General features: G+C 37.8%; 1 protein-coding gene across 1 annotated transcript in view; it reads right to left on the bottom strand.

Moving 5' to 3' along the window:
• The window catches only part of LOC148880296 (putative serine/threonine protein kinase IRE), a 112,545-nt gene that overhangs the window by 33,917 nt on the left and 58,348 nt on the right, over positions 1–20,280 (bottom strand). Inside the window, 3 exon segments of the mRNA XM_088962164.1 lie at positions 11,021–11,113; positions 11,235–11,375; positions 11,468–11,560. Of these exon segments, the coding sequence (XP_088818290.1) occupies positions 11,021–11,113; positions 11,235–11,375; positions 11,468–11,560 (327 nt within the window).

Genomic DNA, 20,280 nt, shown 5'->3' with positions numbered 1-20,280 from the left:
CATCGAGTCCATTTCAGCTCTCATGGCCTCCACCCACTTCTGGGAATCTATGTCTAACATAGCTTCCGCGTAAGTTACGGGATCCTCCTCACTAGTCAAGGCTTCCACCAGGTAACTATCCTGGTCATAACCATATCCAACTGGTGACCTGGATACCCGAGTGGATCTTCTAGGTTGGTTACTACCTAGAACTTGTGGGACATCTCCCACTGCTCCTGAGCTCTCCTCATCAAGAACTATTTCCTGACGATGGGTGTCCAGAATGTATTCAGTTTCTAAGAATTGGGCATTTCGACTGCAGAACACTTTCTGCTCACTTGGGTCAGAATAGATAACCCACCAAATCTTTTGGTTAGCCTATAAATAGGCAACGACTGGTTTTGGATTCCAATTTGTCCGCACTTATTCTTTTAACGTGAACAGGACAACCCCAAATCTTCAAGTGTCTTACACTTGGCTTCCTTCCGGTCCATAATTCATATGGAGTTTTCGGAACCGATTTGGTTGGAACTTGATTCAGCACATAGATAGCGGTCTCTAATGCATATCCCCAAAAGGATGTGGGTAATTCTGAGCATACGAGAAGTGACCGGACCATGTCCAACAAGGTCCTATTCCTCCTCTCTAAAACACCATTGAGTTGAGGTGTAGCAGGAGGAGCTAATTGTGACACTATCCCGTTGACCTTTAAGTAGTCCCTGAATTCGTCAGAGACATACTCGCCACCTCGATCCGATCGAAGGGCTTAATTTCTCTCCCTAACTGTTTCTCGACTTCCTATCTGAACTTGTGAAAAATCAAATGTAAAGGTGATGAAATACACGTGTTGATTCCGTGTCCTAACACTCAGGGGACCACATACATCAGTATGTATTAGGTCAAGTGTGCCTGCAGATCTTTCAGGCTTACCGTCAAATGGTCGTTTAGTCATCTTACCTTTGAGGCAAGGCTCACAAGTGGGAAGATTTTTTACGATTAGAAAATCCAAAGGACCATCCTTTACCAGCCTTGTGATTCGGTCAACACCGATATGGCCAAGTCGGTAATGCCAGAGGCATGTGAGATTTACTGTATCACGAGTCCTCTTCTTGGGATTTTCGACCGACGTAGTTTCGGTTAAGTTAGTTTCCAGAGAAGGATGTAGAACATAGAGACCGTTCTCCAGTTCCCGCATGCGATGAATTTGTTATTTCGTTTAACAGTAATCATATTACTAAAATAAATAGTATATCCATCAGCACACAGTTTAGAAATAGAAATTAAATTTCTTATCAAGTTTTGTACATAAAGACAGTCTTTAAGTACAAGCACTCCTCTAAAAACTAATTCTATGGTTCCTATTGCCGCAGCTGCAACACTTGCAGTCGTTCCCAAGAATAGTGTCACTTCGCCTTCACTCTATCTTCTGCTAACTTTGAACCCCTGCAGTGAGTTACACGCATGAGTTGAAGCCCCGGAGTCAACACACCAGAACACAAAAGTAACTAACATGTTAGTTTCTATGACACAAGTTTCGACGTTACCTTTCTTAGATTCCAGGTAGGCAGGACGGTTCCTCTTCCAATGGCCGGTCTGCTTGCAGAAGTGACGGACATCAGATGCCTTGTTCTTCTTCTGCTTCTTGGGCTTGGCAGCTTTCTTCTGGGGCTTCTTTGCCTTTCTCTTTTTCTTGCCCGATCTGTTAGCTTCAACAAGCATAACCACAGGCTCATCCTTCTTAAGTAAATCCTCGGCCCTCTGCAACATGTTGCTGAGTTCTTGGACGCTGACATTCAGCTTGTTCATGTTGTAGTTCATAGTGAACACATTGAAGGAAGAGGGCAAAGAATTTAGGATGGCATCCCCTTGCATGCCAAGATCTAGCCCGAATCCAAGGGCTTCGAGTTCATTAATGTAGCCCATCATCCGAAGATAATGGTCATGAACATTCTGCCCTTTGAACATCTGCGCGGTCATGAACAGTTTCAGGACCTTCTGTCGAGTAGAACGGTTCTGCTCTTCATACATTGTCTTTAGACTGTCCAATATGTCCTTGGCTAGTTCGATCTGATCGAACTGCCTCTGTATTGAGTTGTCCAGTGAGGCAATGACAAAGCAGCGGACTAGGGAGTTCTTATCCTCCCAATCTTGGTAGTCCCTCCTACAGGCCTCAGAAGCCCTATCACCCAGACGCTCCGAGGCAGGATTTTTCACCACCTTATCTAACTTTTCGGAAGTTAGGACCAGCATAAGTTTTCTGTACCAGTCGGCATAGTTTGGGCCCTTAAGCTTGTTATCGTCTAGAAGCTTTGCGAATTGACCGTTTGCCATTTTCTGATAAAACAGCAAAGACGTTAGTCCACAACCTTAGTTTGATTCATGTTACCTACATAGATATGGTTTTTAATCTATGTTACATTCCCATTTGTTCATCTCTGATAAAACACCGTTTGCCAACTTGAAGTCACTTTTTTGAAGTACTTTTTCCCCACTTTTTTACCAAACACACAAAACCACTTAATAATCACTTAATGTGTGGTCCCAGCTCTTAAAAGAAATACTTCTTATAAGTGTTCTCAAACAGGTGCTTAATTGTCCCCAAGTGATCAATATCATGCCGTAATTGTGAGCAGAACTGAGAGCAAAGAAGAGCAGATTCAGGGGTGTCTTGAATAGTCGACCCTCACCCCAAAGAGCCCCTTTTATATTAAAAGATATGTACAGTTACAAGAATGCCCTTATAGAGCTAAAAGATAAAAAAAGAACAAATAAAACAATAAATGTGCTGTACAACAAGGACTATACTAATAATATACATCAAGATATATCTCCACACTCCCCCTGAAATTGATGCATAGACAACATCAGTTTTCCCATAATAAAGAGGTGTCAACCCTTAGTCATGGCCTTGGTGAACATGTTGGCAATCTACATGTTAGAGGCTACATGAGGAGGGGATATAGAGCCAACAATGAAAAGATCTCTAATAAAGTGACAGTCCACCTTGATATGTTAGGTCCTCTCAAGGAAGCAGGATTAGATGCAATCTTGATAGCACTTAAGTTGTCTGCATATAGAGGGGTAGGAGTAGGAAGTTGAGTACCAAGATCCATGAAGAGAGACTTCAACCAAACAATCTCACTACAGGCAGAAGACATAGCTCTATGTTCAGCTTTAGTAGAAGACTTAGAGACAGTTTTCTATTTCTTACTAGGGTTGTTCATAGAATGTCAAAAACCGACCAGACCGACCCAACTCGACCCGATGTCGCAGGTTTTTAACTTAATTTGGTTGGTTTCGGTTTAGAAATATGCATAAACTGACTAATTGGTTCGGTTGCGGATTATAACTTTGTAAACCGAAGTAAACCGACCCGAAGCGGCCATATGAATGATGCTTGCATGTTCTAGTTTAATCTTTGCAAAAAAAAGCAAAAAAGACGAGTCTTTTTATGACATAATGTGCAAGAGGGTGGAAATGTGACGTCAAACCTGAGTCTTAGGCCTAGCTCTCAGATATAATATGACAAGTCTGGATTTTTAATGCTAATAGGACAGTAGTAAGAAGTCTAATCTGAGCCCTAGGCCCAACTCTCAAGTATAGTACGGCAAGCCTTAGGCCTAGCTCTCAGGTATAGTATGAAAAGCCTTAGGCCTAGCTCTCAGGTCTAATCAGAGCCTTGCAAGCGACAGCATCAAACTTGACAAAGTGCTTGATGGCTTCAAGATGATGTTTCGGTTGAAACCAAACAAACCGATTGATCGATAGTTTTTATTGCAAGTCAGTTTTTTATTTCTCTGGATCGGTTTCAGTTGATTTAGTAGTCAACCTGACATAGTCAGTTCGGTTGAAAAAACCATGTATAACCCAACCGAATCAACCTGTGTACAGCTCTATTTCTTACATTTCCAAGAGATTAGAGAATCACCCATGAAGATGCACCACCTAGCAGTGGATCAATGAGTGTCCAGACAACCAGCCTAGTCTACATCACCATAAACTCTCAAAATAGCATTAGGAAGAACTAGACCTTCAGATTTAGACAATTTGACGTTCAACTCCAGAGCAGTATCAACGTGTTTCTCATCAGTAATTCCAGCTAATTTGATGAGATCAGAGGCACATATTTCTACTGACAAATAAAATACCCCCAACTGCTACGGCGGACTTCCAAATCCAAGAAATAAGTAAGAGCGCCCAAGTCCTTCATGTTAAAGGAGTTATGAAGTAAGGACTTCAACTCACAAATTTTGTCATGATCATCCCCAATTAAAAGCATGTCATCAACGTACAACAATAGAATAGTAATACCTTGGGGCCTTCTCCTAACAAAGAGAGAGTAATTAGAGGAACTTTGGATATACCCAGTTGCAACAACATCTCGAAAACGCTCAAACCAAGCTTGGTATGCCTGCTTCAGACCATACAAGGATTTCTTTAGGTGACAAATGCGTGAAGAATCAATTATAATATCCAGGAGGAGGCTTCATGTAGTTTGTCTCCTTAATTGACCATTAAGAAAAGCATTCTTCATGCCTAATTGGTAAATAGTCCAGGAATGGGCAACAGACAAGGCTAGAAGAATGCGAACTGCGGTGATCTTAGCAACTAGAAAAATGTTTCTTCATAATCAATCCCATATTCCTGACTGTATCCTTGGGCAACTAACCGAGTCTTATATCGATCAAGGGAACCATCTGATTTTAGTTTGATCATGTAGACCCAACGACTACCAATAATGAAAGCATTTGGAGGAACAAGCACAAGATCCCAAGTATCATTCTCATGGAGGGCTTGAATCTCGCCATCCATGGCTTCTTTCCAATGAGGACTCCTAATGATTTGTCGATAAGAATGAGCAACTTCTGTAGAAGAAACTACAACAGAAAAAGGGTTATGGCTTGAAGGAAAACCATAGTCGTCAGGAGGTCGAGAAATACAAGTAGAACGACAAAGCGGAATAGGAGAACAACCATCTGAAACAAGAGGATCTTGGGGCAAAATGTCACTTACAGAAGGTGCAGGAGGTGGATGCTCTGGACTGGGTGGAAGGGGAGTTGTAGGCACAGGATCTGGAACACGTGGCCTCTTGCGAGTGAAGACGAGAAGATCTTCCAGATGTGATTCAAATCAATAAAATTAGTAGAATATTTTAGATTAAAGCAAAAGAAAGTAAGGAAGAAGAAGAAGATAACAAGAAGGAACATTGGAGAAGAAAGGAGAAAGAAAGGAATTCAATAATCTCCTCTTTTCCCCCACAAATCTTTTAATAAACTTACTTAAGTTACATAATTTACAAAATTTCCCTTAAGTAGGCGTCCACATTAGCACTATACTTAGAAAGCATAAACAAGAGCTAAAGGCCCATAAAGAAAAGGCCCAATAAGAAAACATAACAAGAAAGAACTAATAAGAAAGACACCAATGGGCTAGGGCCCATTCGAACTAGACTCTCTACACTTTCTCAGTAGAGGAAGTGGGAGTGTTATCTGAATCAAAGTCCTACAAAATAGAGATAGGAGTAGACAATCTAGCAATTCCAACAAAGAAAAAAATATGTTCAAGAAACACAACATTTTGTGAAATCCAAATACGCCAAATAAAGGATCATAACATAAGAATCCTTTGTGGTCAGGGCTATATCCCACAAAGGCACACATAGTAGACTAAGCGGTTAATTTAGAACATTAACGAACAAGATGTACAAAATAAAGACAACTAAAAACATGAAGATTGGATAAGTCTGAGGGATAACAAAAAGTTTTTGGAAGGGAGAAGTGTTGCCAAGAACAAAAGAAGGAAGATAGTTTATCAAAATCACAATTGTATTGGCTGCTTCTACCCAAAACGAAGTCGGAGCGTGAGATTCCTGTAGTAATGTCCGCACAACACTAAGGATATGTCCATTCTTACATTCAGCTACACCATTCTGTTGAGGAGTGTCTGGACAACTACGCTGAGATTGGATTTCATAACTCCTCAAGTAGGCCTGAAAGGCTCCATCTGTACACTCTCCCCTAAATCTGAACGTATGATGCTGACACCATAGTATGGACCATAGTATGAAATAAATCCAAGTGTATCTGGTACAATAGTATGGAATAAATCCAAGTGTATCTGGTACAATAGTATGGAATAAATCCAAGTGTATCTGGTACAATCATCTATAAACAATACAAAGTATTTGTATCCCAATCGTGAAGTAATAGAAGCAGACCAAACATCACTGTGTAGAATCTCAAAAGGTACGGCAGCATGCTCATAAGTGTGAAGAAAATGTAAAACATGACTTTTATTCAAGCAAAAGGCAACATCAAAGGTATGAACTAGAGGAATTTTATTCTTAATTAAACCAAAATCAAACAAAAACTTCAATTTTTGAGAATATGGATGACCTAATCATTTGTGCTATAAATCACAAACATTATTTCTATGACTCAAACAAGGAACCAGACATATAGAAACTAAGATAAGCCAAGCATGTTGCTGATTGAGATTTCTCAAACTCCAACGCAAACAGACGGAAAAACCTATGCCCCTTCCCTTTCACCTTCCCAATGTACCGATCATGTATCAAGCAACCATCATGAGAAAAGGTAAGAACATTCCTTCACCAACAAGTTGGCCAATAGAAATCAAATTAGTAGTAAGGTTGAGCACTAAGAGGTTTTTTGAAAGAGGGAGGGACATAGTGGATGACAGTTTAAGGGATAAGTCATTACTACCAATAATGTCTAACTTTTCACCATTGGCAGTAACAATGTGTTTATGGTGAGTTTCAATAAACTCATTTGGTTGATTGAAATAGCCTCCTGTCATATGATTGGTGGCACCTGAATCTCTAATCCAAGCATGTGAAGGAGAAGAACAATATCCAGAGAACTTACAAGACAAGCTAATAGCAGAAAAAGTAGAGGAAATGGCAGAGGGTACCAATTGTCGAATGATGTGAACCCTTAGTTACCTGATAAGCCCAAGGTTGAGTCTTTTTCTTAGAACCCTTAGTTTGTCAGGCTGGACAATCTAGAATGATGTGACCATGTTGCTTGCAATAGGTGCACACATTCTTCTTTTTACAATGAGAGGCAATATGTCCAAAACCCTTACACTCATAACACTGGGTTTTGGAGAAGTCCTTGGAGGTTGACTTCTTACCTCCATGAGCTACAAAGGTTGTTTCAGCCCCAATTTCAATCATCTTTCCATCAAATCCAGTTGTAGTGAGAACCCTAGTCTCTTCTCTCAGTAACTCCCCCAAAACAGAATCCAAATCTAGAAGTGTTCCTCAGCTCAAAATATTGGACTTAATTATCTCATATTCAGGTCTAAGCCTCACAGAAAACTGATTTGCTTTCCTATTTTCGAAATGTTTCTGGAGATATCTCACATATTCTGCTAAGTCTAAGGGACCAATATGGAAAATTTCATATTCAGCTCACAAATCAAGAAAGCTTGCATAGTATTCCTGTATCCTTCCATCTCCTTGACAGTAAGCAAATATCTCTGATTCTATTTCATATTGTTTAGACATATTGGACTGTTGATAAAATTTCTTCAAATATAAATACATTTCATAGGTTGTTTTCATTCTCCTCGTAGGTACAGAAATATGAGAATCAATTGAGCTGAGAATCCAAGAAACAATCTTGTTGGTATCTAGTTGCATTGTTGTAAGGCTTTGACCTCAGCCTCAGTTGGTCTAGTGACAGTCCCATTCAGGTGTCCTTCCAAACCTTTCCCTTCAACCTAAAAATCAAGTGTTCCACATTCCATAATTTTGTCCATTCAGTTTTATAGGAATAATATCCCCTTTGTCTGAAGGCATTATAGCAGAAAACAATAAATCACACAGAAAGCCAAAAACAGGTTCAGCAATAGTCCAAATACCAGTCTGAACATCGGTCCAAACAGCAGTCCTCTTCTGCCCAAGAGAGGGAAAGAGGAACCAGCACTACAGCAATCGAGAGAAGTCCAAAGAAGGGTCCGAACAGCTTCAGCAAGCAAAAAAGGGGTTGACAGTCCAAAAAAGGTAAGTTTTAGGACTGTCAAAAGAAGGGACCAAAAACCCTTCAAAAGAAGGATGAAAAGGAGATCTAAGAGAATGGAAGGCAAGAGGGGTCTAGAGTGACACCAGATCTAGAGTTAAAGGCTGATTGGATCAGCCGAAAGAGAGAAAAGTGGGATAAACCAACCTGTCAAGCGTCTTTTTCAAAAAAATGAGGGTTTTTGTGCTGATCGAAATAGCCCCAAGAAGATTCAGATCAGAATCTGAACAGTACTGATGGAAGCCTTGAAAAGCACTCTTCAATCTTGTACAGAAACTAGAACTCCCAGGCTGATACAAATGACCCGCTCCGATACCATGTGAGCAGAATTGAGAGCAAAGAAGAGCAGATTCAGGGGTGTCTTGAATAGTTGACCTCCACCCCAAGGAGCCCCTTTTCTATTAAAAGAAACGTACAGTTACAAGAATGCCCTTATAGGGCTGGAAGATAAAAAAAAAAAAAAGAACAAATAAAACAATAAGTGTACTGTAGAACAGGGACTATACTAATAATATACATCAAGATATATCTCCACACTAATGATTTCAGGGTGGAGAAGTAAACCGATACAAGTTTCTCCCCCTATTTAAGATTGTTCACCTAGCAACATTAAGGGGCTGAGAATATGTTTTTTCATATTATCCCGAATCTACTTGCCCAAATATAGTTTCTGCTAATATGAGGCTGCATGGAATTGTACAATCAAGTCATAACAAGATAGTTCTCTTGAACCCACTTAGCATGTCATTGATCTTCCTTTGCTAATTTTTTTGTGCCTCCTACCACATATTCTAGCTTTCCTCTTCCCCCAATGGCCATCATGGCCAATTGGGGCCCACTCCAAATAATTTGTTCCATCAAATTTTACTATGGTAATCTGAAAAGAATTGTTGCCTACAACACTTCCAGCCCTCATAAGTCCTTCCCCATATGATTTAAATTCATTCCCGGTTGTCTCATGCTAAGCACACCCCAAGTGATTCACAGGCTAGGAGAAAATTGCAGAATTTCACTCCTTTCCACACAAACTAGTCCCTTCAGAAGTTGTTCAGCAACCCCTAAAACTGAAAACAGCCCACAAACTTTTTCTAAGAGCCCAAAGAAAAGGAATAACAGATGAAGAATTGGCTGAAAACCAGTAGCTGATCACTCTTCAGAGGAAACCCTAGAATCAGCCCTGGAGAAAGCCTAAAACTGAAAACCACTTTCTCCAAAGTGTGAAATCTACTCAGAAAAGTCTGAGTGCCACCTTCAATCACTGATTTAAACCCTAAATCACAAAACTCACCTGTTTTCTTTAACTCTTCCTGTGAGGTAGCCTATCCACAAACCTACAACCCCCCCCCCCATAAAGGTGGAATTCAATCCAAAGTCTCCGCTACAAACCAGCTAGAGACCTTACCAACTAAGCCAGTTGGTAACTTCATTTTTTTTTCCTGGTCAAGAAGCCAAGGACAAGCATAGGACCAAGAAAACAATTTCACCAATAGTGGCAACAGTCCTAGAGATTTGCAATTAAAATTAACAACAGCAAGGGCATAGTTGAATTAATATATAAAAGCTGGAGGGTCCCCAACTGAAGAAAAACAGTGGGATAATATGAAGATATGTCCACTGAATAGATGTCAGTTTCATGTAAGAAAGTAATAAATAATCTTGATTCTTGCAGAGCATAAACATGAGAAGTATCAGAAAGCCTTGCTTTGGAGGCTTCATATGGCTATATAAAGAAGTCAAAAAGAAATAGATTGGAACTTCCTAGAACTAACTTAAAATGTAAGAATTGCTATGCTGTCCTACTCTCCCACATAACAACATTCAAATCATATGAAAGCCTATTGAGTATTGAATAGAGTAGCATGCACCAATAAATGGTTATATATTCAGCTAAGTGGCTACCAGAATACTGCCTCTAATTCTAAAATTCAGGAGCGATATTGTGAATTTATTTGCAATATCTACTTGAAAAACCATATAACCAATAACCATGTAAAATGTAATTATCTGAAGGGGTGATGGAAATAATGGATTTTGAAGAAAGATGGAGAAGATGGAGGTGGAGCTCCTGTTTTTGGGAGGACTCGTTAGAGCATATTCTCCATCTTAGATTGTTGGAGCTTCTTTCTATCTCTTTTGGGTTGTAGTGACTTGGGAAAAGATGGCCTTATTTTCATTTTGGAAACTGCTGGTTGGTTTTTCCCCTTTTTTCCTTCTCTTCAGCATATACAGAAGGAATGGAATAGGAGAAGATTTGAGGATTCATGTCTACCAAGGATTTACACCAAGATTAGAGCCACTTCTTCTGGATTGGTTCTCTACCTCAGAAGTGCTTAAGATCTTGAATCTATCTTCTCTAGGGGGAATTGGGGGTTGTGGATAATACCAGACAATGTTCCTAACTTTTGATTGTTGGGTGATGCTTTTTCCTTGAGATGATGTAGGTTCTTATATGGAACACACACACACACACACACACACACACACACACACATATAAGACAAGAGAATAAACATTGTTATGGCATAGGAAATTATCAGTAAAACTTTAGATATGGCATTATCTTCATAGTATTCATATTTTCAAGAACTTCTGGTATTGGAATTTCTTGAATAAAAATATACAAATCACCAATAATCATCAATGTTTTATTCACCTGACTTATCATCATTACTACAGTACTTTCGGTTTACTGTTTTACATTATGCAACATAGTAAATGTTGATAGAAATTGGAAAACAAGACCAGAATCAAATAGCACAAAATTAAATTAGAGGGTAAAAAACAACACCTGACTTTGAAAGATTTTCAAATGCCAGGCTTCATTTTTGGACATGTAGTCATATTAGACACAAAAAATAAAAATAAAAAATAAAATAACACAATCGTCAAGAAAAGCAAAAGGAACATTTTAATATTTAGCCAGAATTATGTCCATGCAATTATGCAAATACATAGAATTTATTAGATTTATATAAATAAATAAGCAAGATAATGACCTTGATATGGCCATTATGAGCAATTAACAAGTTGTCTGGCTTCAGGTCTCTATGAATAATATTTAAGGAGTGCAAATATTCCAATGCAAGAACCTGAAATAATTAACAAGTACATAAAGTTATCCAAGTTGAACATTTGCTTATATAAACCATGACGAAACAGATATAAGCAGCTGTATATCTGGATGATAACAAGAGCTGGACAAGTTCTTACAACTTCTGCTATATATAAACGGGCCATATCTGCATCCAAACAACCTAAGTTTCTCAACAAGGAGTAAAGATCTCCTCCATTCAAGTATTCCATGACCAGATATAGATTTTCCCTGCATGTGAAGGAGTAAAAAAAACGGACCTGTTCACCATTTGATTAGAAACACAAATTAGAAAAAGTAGTTTTGCATACTCTCTGCCCTTGAAGTAGTTAAAAGTTGCAGAGTAGCTCACCACAAAAGGATTGCGAACTGTCATCAGGATGTTTCGTTCAGCCAAAATGCTTTCTACTGCATTTTTGCGAATCATATCTGCCTTTTTCAGAACCTGCAGAAAAATTCGGTGATATTAGCATCTTAATGATCAAACAACCAAAAGTTAACATTCCACTAAGATTTTTAAAATGACTTCTTTACTTTCTCTGAGGTAGATCAGTATGCAGTTGAAATCCACAAAAGGTGGTATAACCAAAGGTAGCTAAAACATTCACATACAACAATACTATTAACTTGCAAGAAGGAACACAACCAAATTATGAGGTAGAAGTATATGTTAATTACAATACAAACTCATTATAATCCATGATAGTTGCACCTATACAAAAGCCCACATAATAAAATTGTTCTAACTTAAATGCATAATTCAGTGGACAAGGGAAAGCTTAGAGTGAAATTTACCAGATTTACATCAATTTAATAAAAATAATTATGAAACCTTGAATTTAGGCGGAAACACAAGGCAATTTTATTTTCTCATTCTTGCTATGACCATGATTCACAATTATGCAGAAACTTTGCAAATTATTCCAATATTTTTTTTTAAAGAGTAAAGAGTTGAAATAAAATCCCTTAGGTTTAAAAATGATCCACTTCCCAATGGAAAAAAATGACTTCAAGTCCACTTTTCAGGACATTTCTGACACTTCGAATTTTCTTATATACCTACATATCTGCAAGATAAAGATAACTTCACTATTAATGCTAACTTGAGGAGGAGCTATTTGTAGTGATAGGCCCGTGTAGTAGAACCCTTGCTCCCTTCTAAATGTTGATTATGAAAGGAAAAAGGACAGGGAAAATAATTATAGGATTTCTATGGGATATGAATATTGCAAGTCGAATTGGTTACCAGCTCCAGGGTGCCTCTATCTCTGAATGATGATAGAATGATATGGGTCTGCAACCCTTCTAGGGATTTCTCAACAAAAGCTGTTTGGGAGAAAGGTAGGAGGGAAGAGCAGGTTCGATGGCATAAGGTGCTTTGGCGCAATGCGAAGCCAACAAAGATTGCCTTTTTTAATTGGAAGGTTATTAATAGCAGACTTAGGGTGGATAAGGATATTCAATGCCTTAGAAATCCTGCGTTCTGGGTGTACTTGTAGAAACCCGAGTGTAGAAGATATAAATCACTTACTGGTGAAAGGATGCCTAGCACGTAAAGTTTAGGCCTTCTTTAGTTTGGTTTTGGGTATATGATTGTTTGATTCTAAATCAGCTAAAGGAAGACTTTATAGGTGTCTGGACCTGGGTTTTCATCATAATAATGAATGGGCTGTTGTGGTGGGAATGACAGCTTGTTTTTTAAAGGCAACTTTCATTCAAACAATAAGGGAAGGGTGTACATGAGGAGATAAACACACACAAAAAAAAAAAAACATGGCTTCCTTAAAAATAAAATAATTAAATCCATCTCAAGAAAGAGAAAAGGTATTTGCACTATGCATCAAATTCCTTCCTAGCCCACTTTTAGCTAATGCATCAGCCACAACATTGAAGTTCCTAGGGAACCATCTGAAACAGCAATGGAGTGGAATCAAAGGGATCAAGGTGTAAGTGGTTACTGGATGGAGATGGGAACTCAAAATTCTTTCTTCTTTTGCTAATGGGAGAAGAAGGAAGAATATAATCTCTAGCATTGTGAGTGAAGATCGGCTAATAACTTCAAATGAAGAAATTGAAAAGTGCTTTGTGGATCATTTTAAATCAATTTTTCCACCCTAGAAGAAAGGATTGTGAATTTAGGGGACTTGAATTGGGACAAGGTGCCACTTCTTAAAGTTGTGTTCTTGGAAAGAGCATTCAGTGAGGATGAGGTCCATGAAGCAGCCTTCAATATGGAAAGGCCAAAATCCCCAAGACCTGATGGTTTATCAACGGTTTTCTATCAGGACTTTTGGGAAATCATAAAGGATGACTTAATGGTTGTATTTGTAGAGTTTCATGAAAAAGGAAAATTTTCACTGAGAGCGAATGCAACCTTCCTAGCCCTAATACCCAAGAAGAAAGATGCTAGAACCCCTAAGGACTACAGACCTATAAGTCTTATTTGTAGCCTTTATAAAATCATTGCAAACGTCCTAACAGGAAGGCTAAAAACTGTTCTACCCTTGGTAGTTTCCCAAAACCAAAGGGCCTTTGTTGCAGGGAGACAAAAAGTGGACCAAATTCTAGCTGCAAATAAGTGTGTCGCAACAAAGATGAAACAGGGAGGACAAGGCATAATCTGTAAATTGGGCTTGGAAAAAGCATATGGTATGGTGGATTAGTCCTTCCACTTATGCTTGTTATGGAGAAAAATGGTCTAGAAGAAAGATGGAGAAAGTGAATCAAAGGTTGTATCAGTTCAGTGCATTTCTCAGTTCTAATCAATGGAATGGCTAAGGATTTATTTCCAGCAAAGAGAGGAATAAGGCAAGGAGATCCTCTCTCTCCCTTCTTGTTTGCATTTGTGGTTGAGGTTCTAAGTAGGCAAATCACAAAGGATGATTAAGAAGATCTTATCAAAGGTTGGAGGGTTGGGAGATCTGAGGTGGTGGTAACTCACTTGCAATTTGCATATGATATTATCTTTTTTTGTGAGAAGGTTGGTAATTACAGTTTGAGGAATATGTGAACTTTAGTGGAAGAGTTTCAAAGGACCTCTAAAGTAAAGGTAAACTAGGAAAAGAATTGTTGGGCAAGAGTCAACATGGAAGAGGATGCAATCAGTGGCACAATTACTTGGGTGTGAGGTAAAAAGTTGGCCACTAGAGTACCTCGGTCTGCCATTGGGTGGTAATCCAAAACATGAGGACTTTTGGAAACTAGTCATAGAGAGATTCACTAAGAAGTTAACCATGTGTAAGAGAAATTACATCTCGTTGGGAGGAAGGATTATATTGATTAAGTCCACCTTAGCAAACTTGCCCACTTACTTCTTGTCCACCTTTAGGATCCCATCAAAATTAGCTACATAGCTAGAGAAGATAATGAGGGATTTCTTATGGGAGAAAGGAGAGGAGAAGAATGACCATTTAGTAAAATGGGAACGGGTTTATAGACCCAAGGAGTAGGGAGGACTAGGGTTGGGAACTTAGTGAAGAGGAATACAGCTCTACTAGGAAAATGGTTGTGGAGGTTTTCCCATGAGGAAGATTGATTGTGGCACAAGGTCATTGAAAGCATTCATGGTGTAGCAAACAATGGCTATGATGCATAAGTAGTGGCCAATGCAGCTTCAAATTCCCCTTGGAAAGCAATCTTTGAAATCTTGCCTTTATTTACTAATTTCATTCATCTTGATGTTGGGCATGGGAACAAGATTTTATTCGGGGGAGACTTTTGTCTTGGAGACCAACCACTTAGCTTGCAATTCCCTAACCTTTACTCTCTATCAAACCTAAAGGCTGAAACTATATCTACGGTAGTTATACCCTCAGAAATTGGGTTAAATTGGGACTTAGTGATGTAGGACCAGCTCAGTTGTAGTCCTTAGAGAATGTTGAATGGGCATCTTGATCAGAGTTTTATGGTTGTCAATGGCTATAATGGCTTCTTGAAGAAATAAGAGAGAAGATAGGGAGAGAAAAAAGAGAAAAAATACCAGGAATCACTCACAGGCAACGATCAAAGTATCGGAATCGGGTATCGTATGTCGTACCAGATAACTCGGATGTGGATATGGATACAGATACGCTTTGGAAACGCTTGGATATGCTAGTGAAATGCATACAAATCACATAAATATATTAATCGTACTAAACCAAAAGCTGAATTATCTATGAATAAAATATAAGCACATGAGAAATGCATAATTCAATAGGTTATATGAAGAGAAATATTACAGTAAACAATACTGGGACTCTAGAACATTCAAACATTGTACAATAATTATCACTCTTTCAATTTTATAATTATAATTTTCAATTTTTATTAATTTTTGGGAATATTTATTAATTTAGTATTTTATTTAAATAACAACTATTTTTAAATAATAAATATGCTTTCATTTTTAAATATGATATTCTTATTTTACACATAATTGTAAAATAAAACAAATAAATCATTTAAGGTAGATAAAATAAATTATATTTAATTTTCAGTTTTTATTATTTTTTGGGGAAAATTAAATCTTAAATTATTCATTTCAGTCTTTATAATTATAATTTTCTGTTTTCCATTAATTTTGTTGGGAAAATTTATTTATTTAGTATTTTTATATAATTACTCTATTTTTTCAAATAATAACCATGTTTTCATTTTTAACATATAATTACGTGTAAAATAAAATATACAAATCATCTAAGGTAGATGAAATATATTATTTTTATAATTTTTAGTTTCTATTAAATTTTTTGGAAAAATTAAATCTTAAATAATTTATTTTAATTTTCATAATACAATTTTTAAACTTGTATTAAAGATGAAAAACAATCCAAAAGTACTCAATGCACAATTTTGTCAAACTAGACACTGATACACCTCCATATCGGTGTGTATCGGACCGTATCCACCGATACAGTGCAATACAGCACGATACGAAGGCATATCATCTGATACACATGACTCGTAGGATGAATATTCAGTCACAGTGTATCCTGTATCCATGATCATGGATACGGATATGATATGCCCCGTATCGGGAGTATCGTATCGATACCTTAATCCTTGCTCACAGGGTGCCTAGAATCACTCTAGGGCATGGGAATAACTCACTATAGCTAGCATAAGCTGAAACTCAATATAATTCATTGCTCTTTGTGTAAAACGTCCATACATATTTATCGACTCTAAACTCATAATAAACCTAGGAGTCAAACTGTTAGTCTCATAATAGTCCTAGGAATCAAACTAATAGACTCAATAATCATAGTAGGACTCAAACTAAGCCATCATATCCTATTTCAATTCGAAGAAGACTCAATAACTCTAATCCTACTTATGCAATGACTCTAAAATCTTAGACATAAACAAACTATAACTAGACAAATTAAACCCCATCATTGGACCCTACAAAAAATTGCAAAATGACAAAAATACCTCTACTGTCCAAAAATACGAAAATTCATAAAATTCCAATTTTGACTCTTCATCTTCTGCATCACTTAGGGTTAAGGGGTTTGAGAGACAATTAGTGTGATTCTCTCCTTGCCCTTTTGTCAAAGTTGGAAATGGTTTACCTGGACTAAAATGGCCTTGATAATAGAATTTGTCATCCAACTTCAGATGGCTTGTCTTCCTATTCTTCTTTCTTCAACATGCTTGCCTAGTTAGATAATGTGGGGGTAAATTTCCTTGTAAGAGAAATATGGTGCAAACCAATTCCTCCTAAAGTACAAGCTCTTTGCTGGGAAATGTTCCTAGGGAAGGTAAACACCTATAACATGCTATAGAAAAGAAGCCCAAAACAAGTGCCTTTCCTCATGTGTGTGTTATTTGCAAGGCTTGTGGTGAAATCCTTTCTAACTTACTTCTCTCTTGCTCATTTGTTTCTTGTATTTGGGACTATTTGTGTTCTCTCTTTGGTTGTAGATGGGCTCTCCCCCAGAAGACATAGTAAGCCTTTTCAACCCAACTTTTCTTAAGGCAACAAAAGAAAAGGGGAAGATGCATGTGGAAGGTAGTACGTACAGCCATGGTTTGGTCTGTTTAGGAAGAGAGAAATCATAGGATCTTCAATGAAAAAAGTAAATCCTTAGAGGAGGTGGTTGAAGCCATTAAAATCATATTAGTACATTAGGTTAAAACCTTGGAACTATTCAAAGGTATTCCCACGAATGACTTCTTAAGAAATTGGAAAGAAGTGTCACTCTCAGAACCACATAGAGAAATTATAAGAATGGAGTGGAAACCACCAGGTTTAAATAAACTAAAGCTAAACTTTGATGGTAGTTCATTCGGCAATCTAGGAAGAGCAGGAATAGGGGGAGTTTTTCGAAACCATCAATAGTAGCGATGGCCTTGTTCTAGGAGCAATCGGTTATGGTGTCTCGATTCAGGCTGAATTGCAAGGACTGAAGCTTGCTGAACAATTAGTGGCAAGAGAGTTAGAAATTGAAGGACACTCCCTTCTAATCATAACATGGGCAAAGCAATTTGAGCCAGCACCTTGGAAACTCGAGTTCACTTTCAAACATGTTGACCAACTTGCAAAGACTTAACTCTACTTTTAGATGGGTTAAAGGGGAAGCTAATGGGTTAGCAGATGTGTTAGCCAAGCAGGAGCTGATAGACCATCCTTATTTTGGGCATTGTTGTAACCTAATACTTATGGGATCTGCATACTTGTAACTAACTTTCAAATATTTAAATTAATAAATGAATTTCTTTGCTGATCAAAAAAAAAAGGTGATCCTCCCAGGGCCTACACTTTTCCTTTTAGCCCACCCAATAATGATTCTAGAATCTCCTTCCACCAATAAAGGCTCCACCTGTAGAGCATTAGTTGCCTGATGACCCACCAAAAGAGCTTGAACCACAGCTTCAGAAGCATCTTGGGCTGAATCAAGGCCACTGAAAAACCAAGAAATAAACCCCTCTGAGTTGTAAATAACTCCCCCAATTCCTACCATCAGAGGATCTTCTTAAGCTGCCATCGAAGAGTGTAAGCACAATCAGGCCTTGGGGAAATGGGAGGCTGAGGGCCAATTGAAGAAGACTGTTGGATCTCTAACAAATTCCTGCTTAAGTCTCCATAGCTATAACCAGCGAAGGCTTTCTTTGTCTTCCAAAAAATCCTACTCCTTTCACCCAAATTTCTACCTTTCCATCAAGAGATAAACTCACCAACAGTATTGGGAAGGACCCAAGAGAAGCTGCCTTCATAAATCAAATATAGTAGAAATCGCCATAAACTATGGGCCAAATTGCAATTTATCAAGAGGTGGCCAATTGTTCCTCTATTTTCAAAGCACATAATGCAGACAGGAGAAATGCACCACTGCTCTAGTCTTTTCTTTTGCAAGATATCACAAGTAATTATCTTGCCACAAGCTACATTCCACAAGAATCACTATTGCTTGACTTGTAGCTTAAAATACTAGGGGTGATCAAGAAAAACTGAAATGAACCGATGAGACCAAACCAAAAATTCTGGTTAACCAAACCAAACGGTTCGGTTTTGGCTCAGTATTTTCGAAAAACCGAAGGTACCGGTTCGGTTTCGATTAACCAATATAAAAAATCAGTGATTGACTGAACTGACCACTATGTGTATGTATGTATGTGTGTGTATACATACATACATACATATATATATATATATATATATATATATATTATAAATGAATATATATATATATATGCATTACATATACACATATATATATTTATAATATATAATATATTATTTATTATTTATAACATAATATTTTATATGTATTTCTATTTTTATTATATTATATATATTTATAATATATTTTATAAAAATTTAAAAAAATGAAAAACCAATGAACCAAATCGACAGTTAACCAAACCGGTTAACTGGTTAACCGATTGGCTTCAATTCAATTTCAGTTACTGGTTTTCCAAAAAACCGTAGCACCCCTACAAAATACCACTAGGGATGGTGACATAGCAACTGATTAGGAGTTGGGAAGAAGAGAAGCTCTTAGTGATGAATCAAGTGAGGAAAACATCAGGCAACTTGAACGTGATCAGCACGAAAGGAATAACAACCAACAACGGGAAGATTGAATAGTGCAAACTTTACAATCCAATCAAGGTCATGGTGTTCAACTTCATATTATTGAGTTTGATGGTGAGTAGGAACCTGAAGAGTTTTGGGATCGATTTGACAACATTGAAAACCATTTTGATTGGAAGAAAATTAATGAAGAAAGAAAAGTGAAACTTGTAACAATGAAGACGAGTGGGACAGCCTTGGATTGGTGGAAACATTATTAACGGGACAGAGAAAGGAAAGAAAAAAGAAAGGTTAGTTCTTGAGAAAGAATGAAAGAGAAGAAAAAGTTGCAATTCTTACCACCGGATTATGAGCAAACTTTTTACCAAAAGGTGCAGAATTTAAGGCAAAGGAAAAAGTGTGTAAAGGAGTACATAAAAGAGTTTAATAGACTAACTCTTCAGAGTAACATGACAAAAACTGAACAGCAAAAAGTTAGTAGATATATCAATGGTTTGAGGTTGCCAATACAAGATCAAGTCAGCCTACATTTGTTCATATAAGGTAAAGGGTGCATATCAGCTAGCTTTGAAGGTTGAACCTCAACTAAAAGTTAGAGCTCAAGGCAGAAACTAAGTGTTGTCCAAGGTACATCTTTATCAATAGGTCAAAGTGTTGGGGTTGGTAGGGGTCACGTGATCAACCAAACATAACCTACAACCCAAGGAACCTCAAATGAAGCAAAGAGCAACCAAGGGCAACCTACTATTAGATGTTTTAAGTGTATGAAGTTGGGACATCGTTCTAATGAATGTCCTAAGAGTAGGATTGGAGGGAAAACACATTTAGTTTATGAAGTTTTGATGACAAGTAAGATGATATAGGCCATGTTGTGGATGGACAAGTGGCTAAAACTACCAAAGCTAATGCTTTAGAGGAAAAAAACTTGGAAGGGGACACTGAGGGTAAAGCTCTAGTGGTACGGTACTCCATGGTTGCACCTCAAGAACCACTACTTGGAGATGGTGGACAAAAAATACCTTTAGAACACGTTGTACAGCTGGGGGGAAGTTGTGTAACCTAATTATTAACAGTGGGAGTAGTGGGATTCTTGTTTCTCAAGAGATGATGGAATTGCAGCTCAAGATTGTTCAACACCCCCAACC

The sequence above is a fragment of the Nelumbo lutea genome, chromosome 1, assembly GCF_056320005.1.
Source record: "Nelumbo lutea isolate HS-2025 chromosome 1, American lotus-T2T, whole genome shotgun sequence".
Taxonomy (NCBI): Eukaryota; Viridiplantae; Streptophyta; class Magnoliopsida; order Proteales; family Nelumbonaceae; genus Nelumbo; species Nelumbo lutea.
This window is presented reverse-complemented; position numbering and strand designations above follow the sequence as displayed.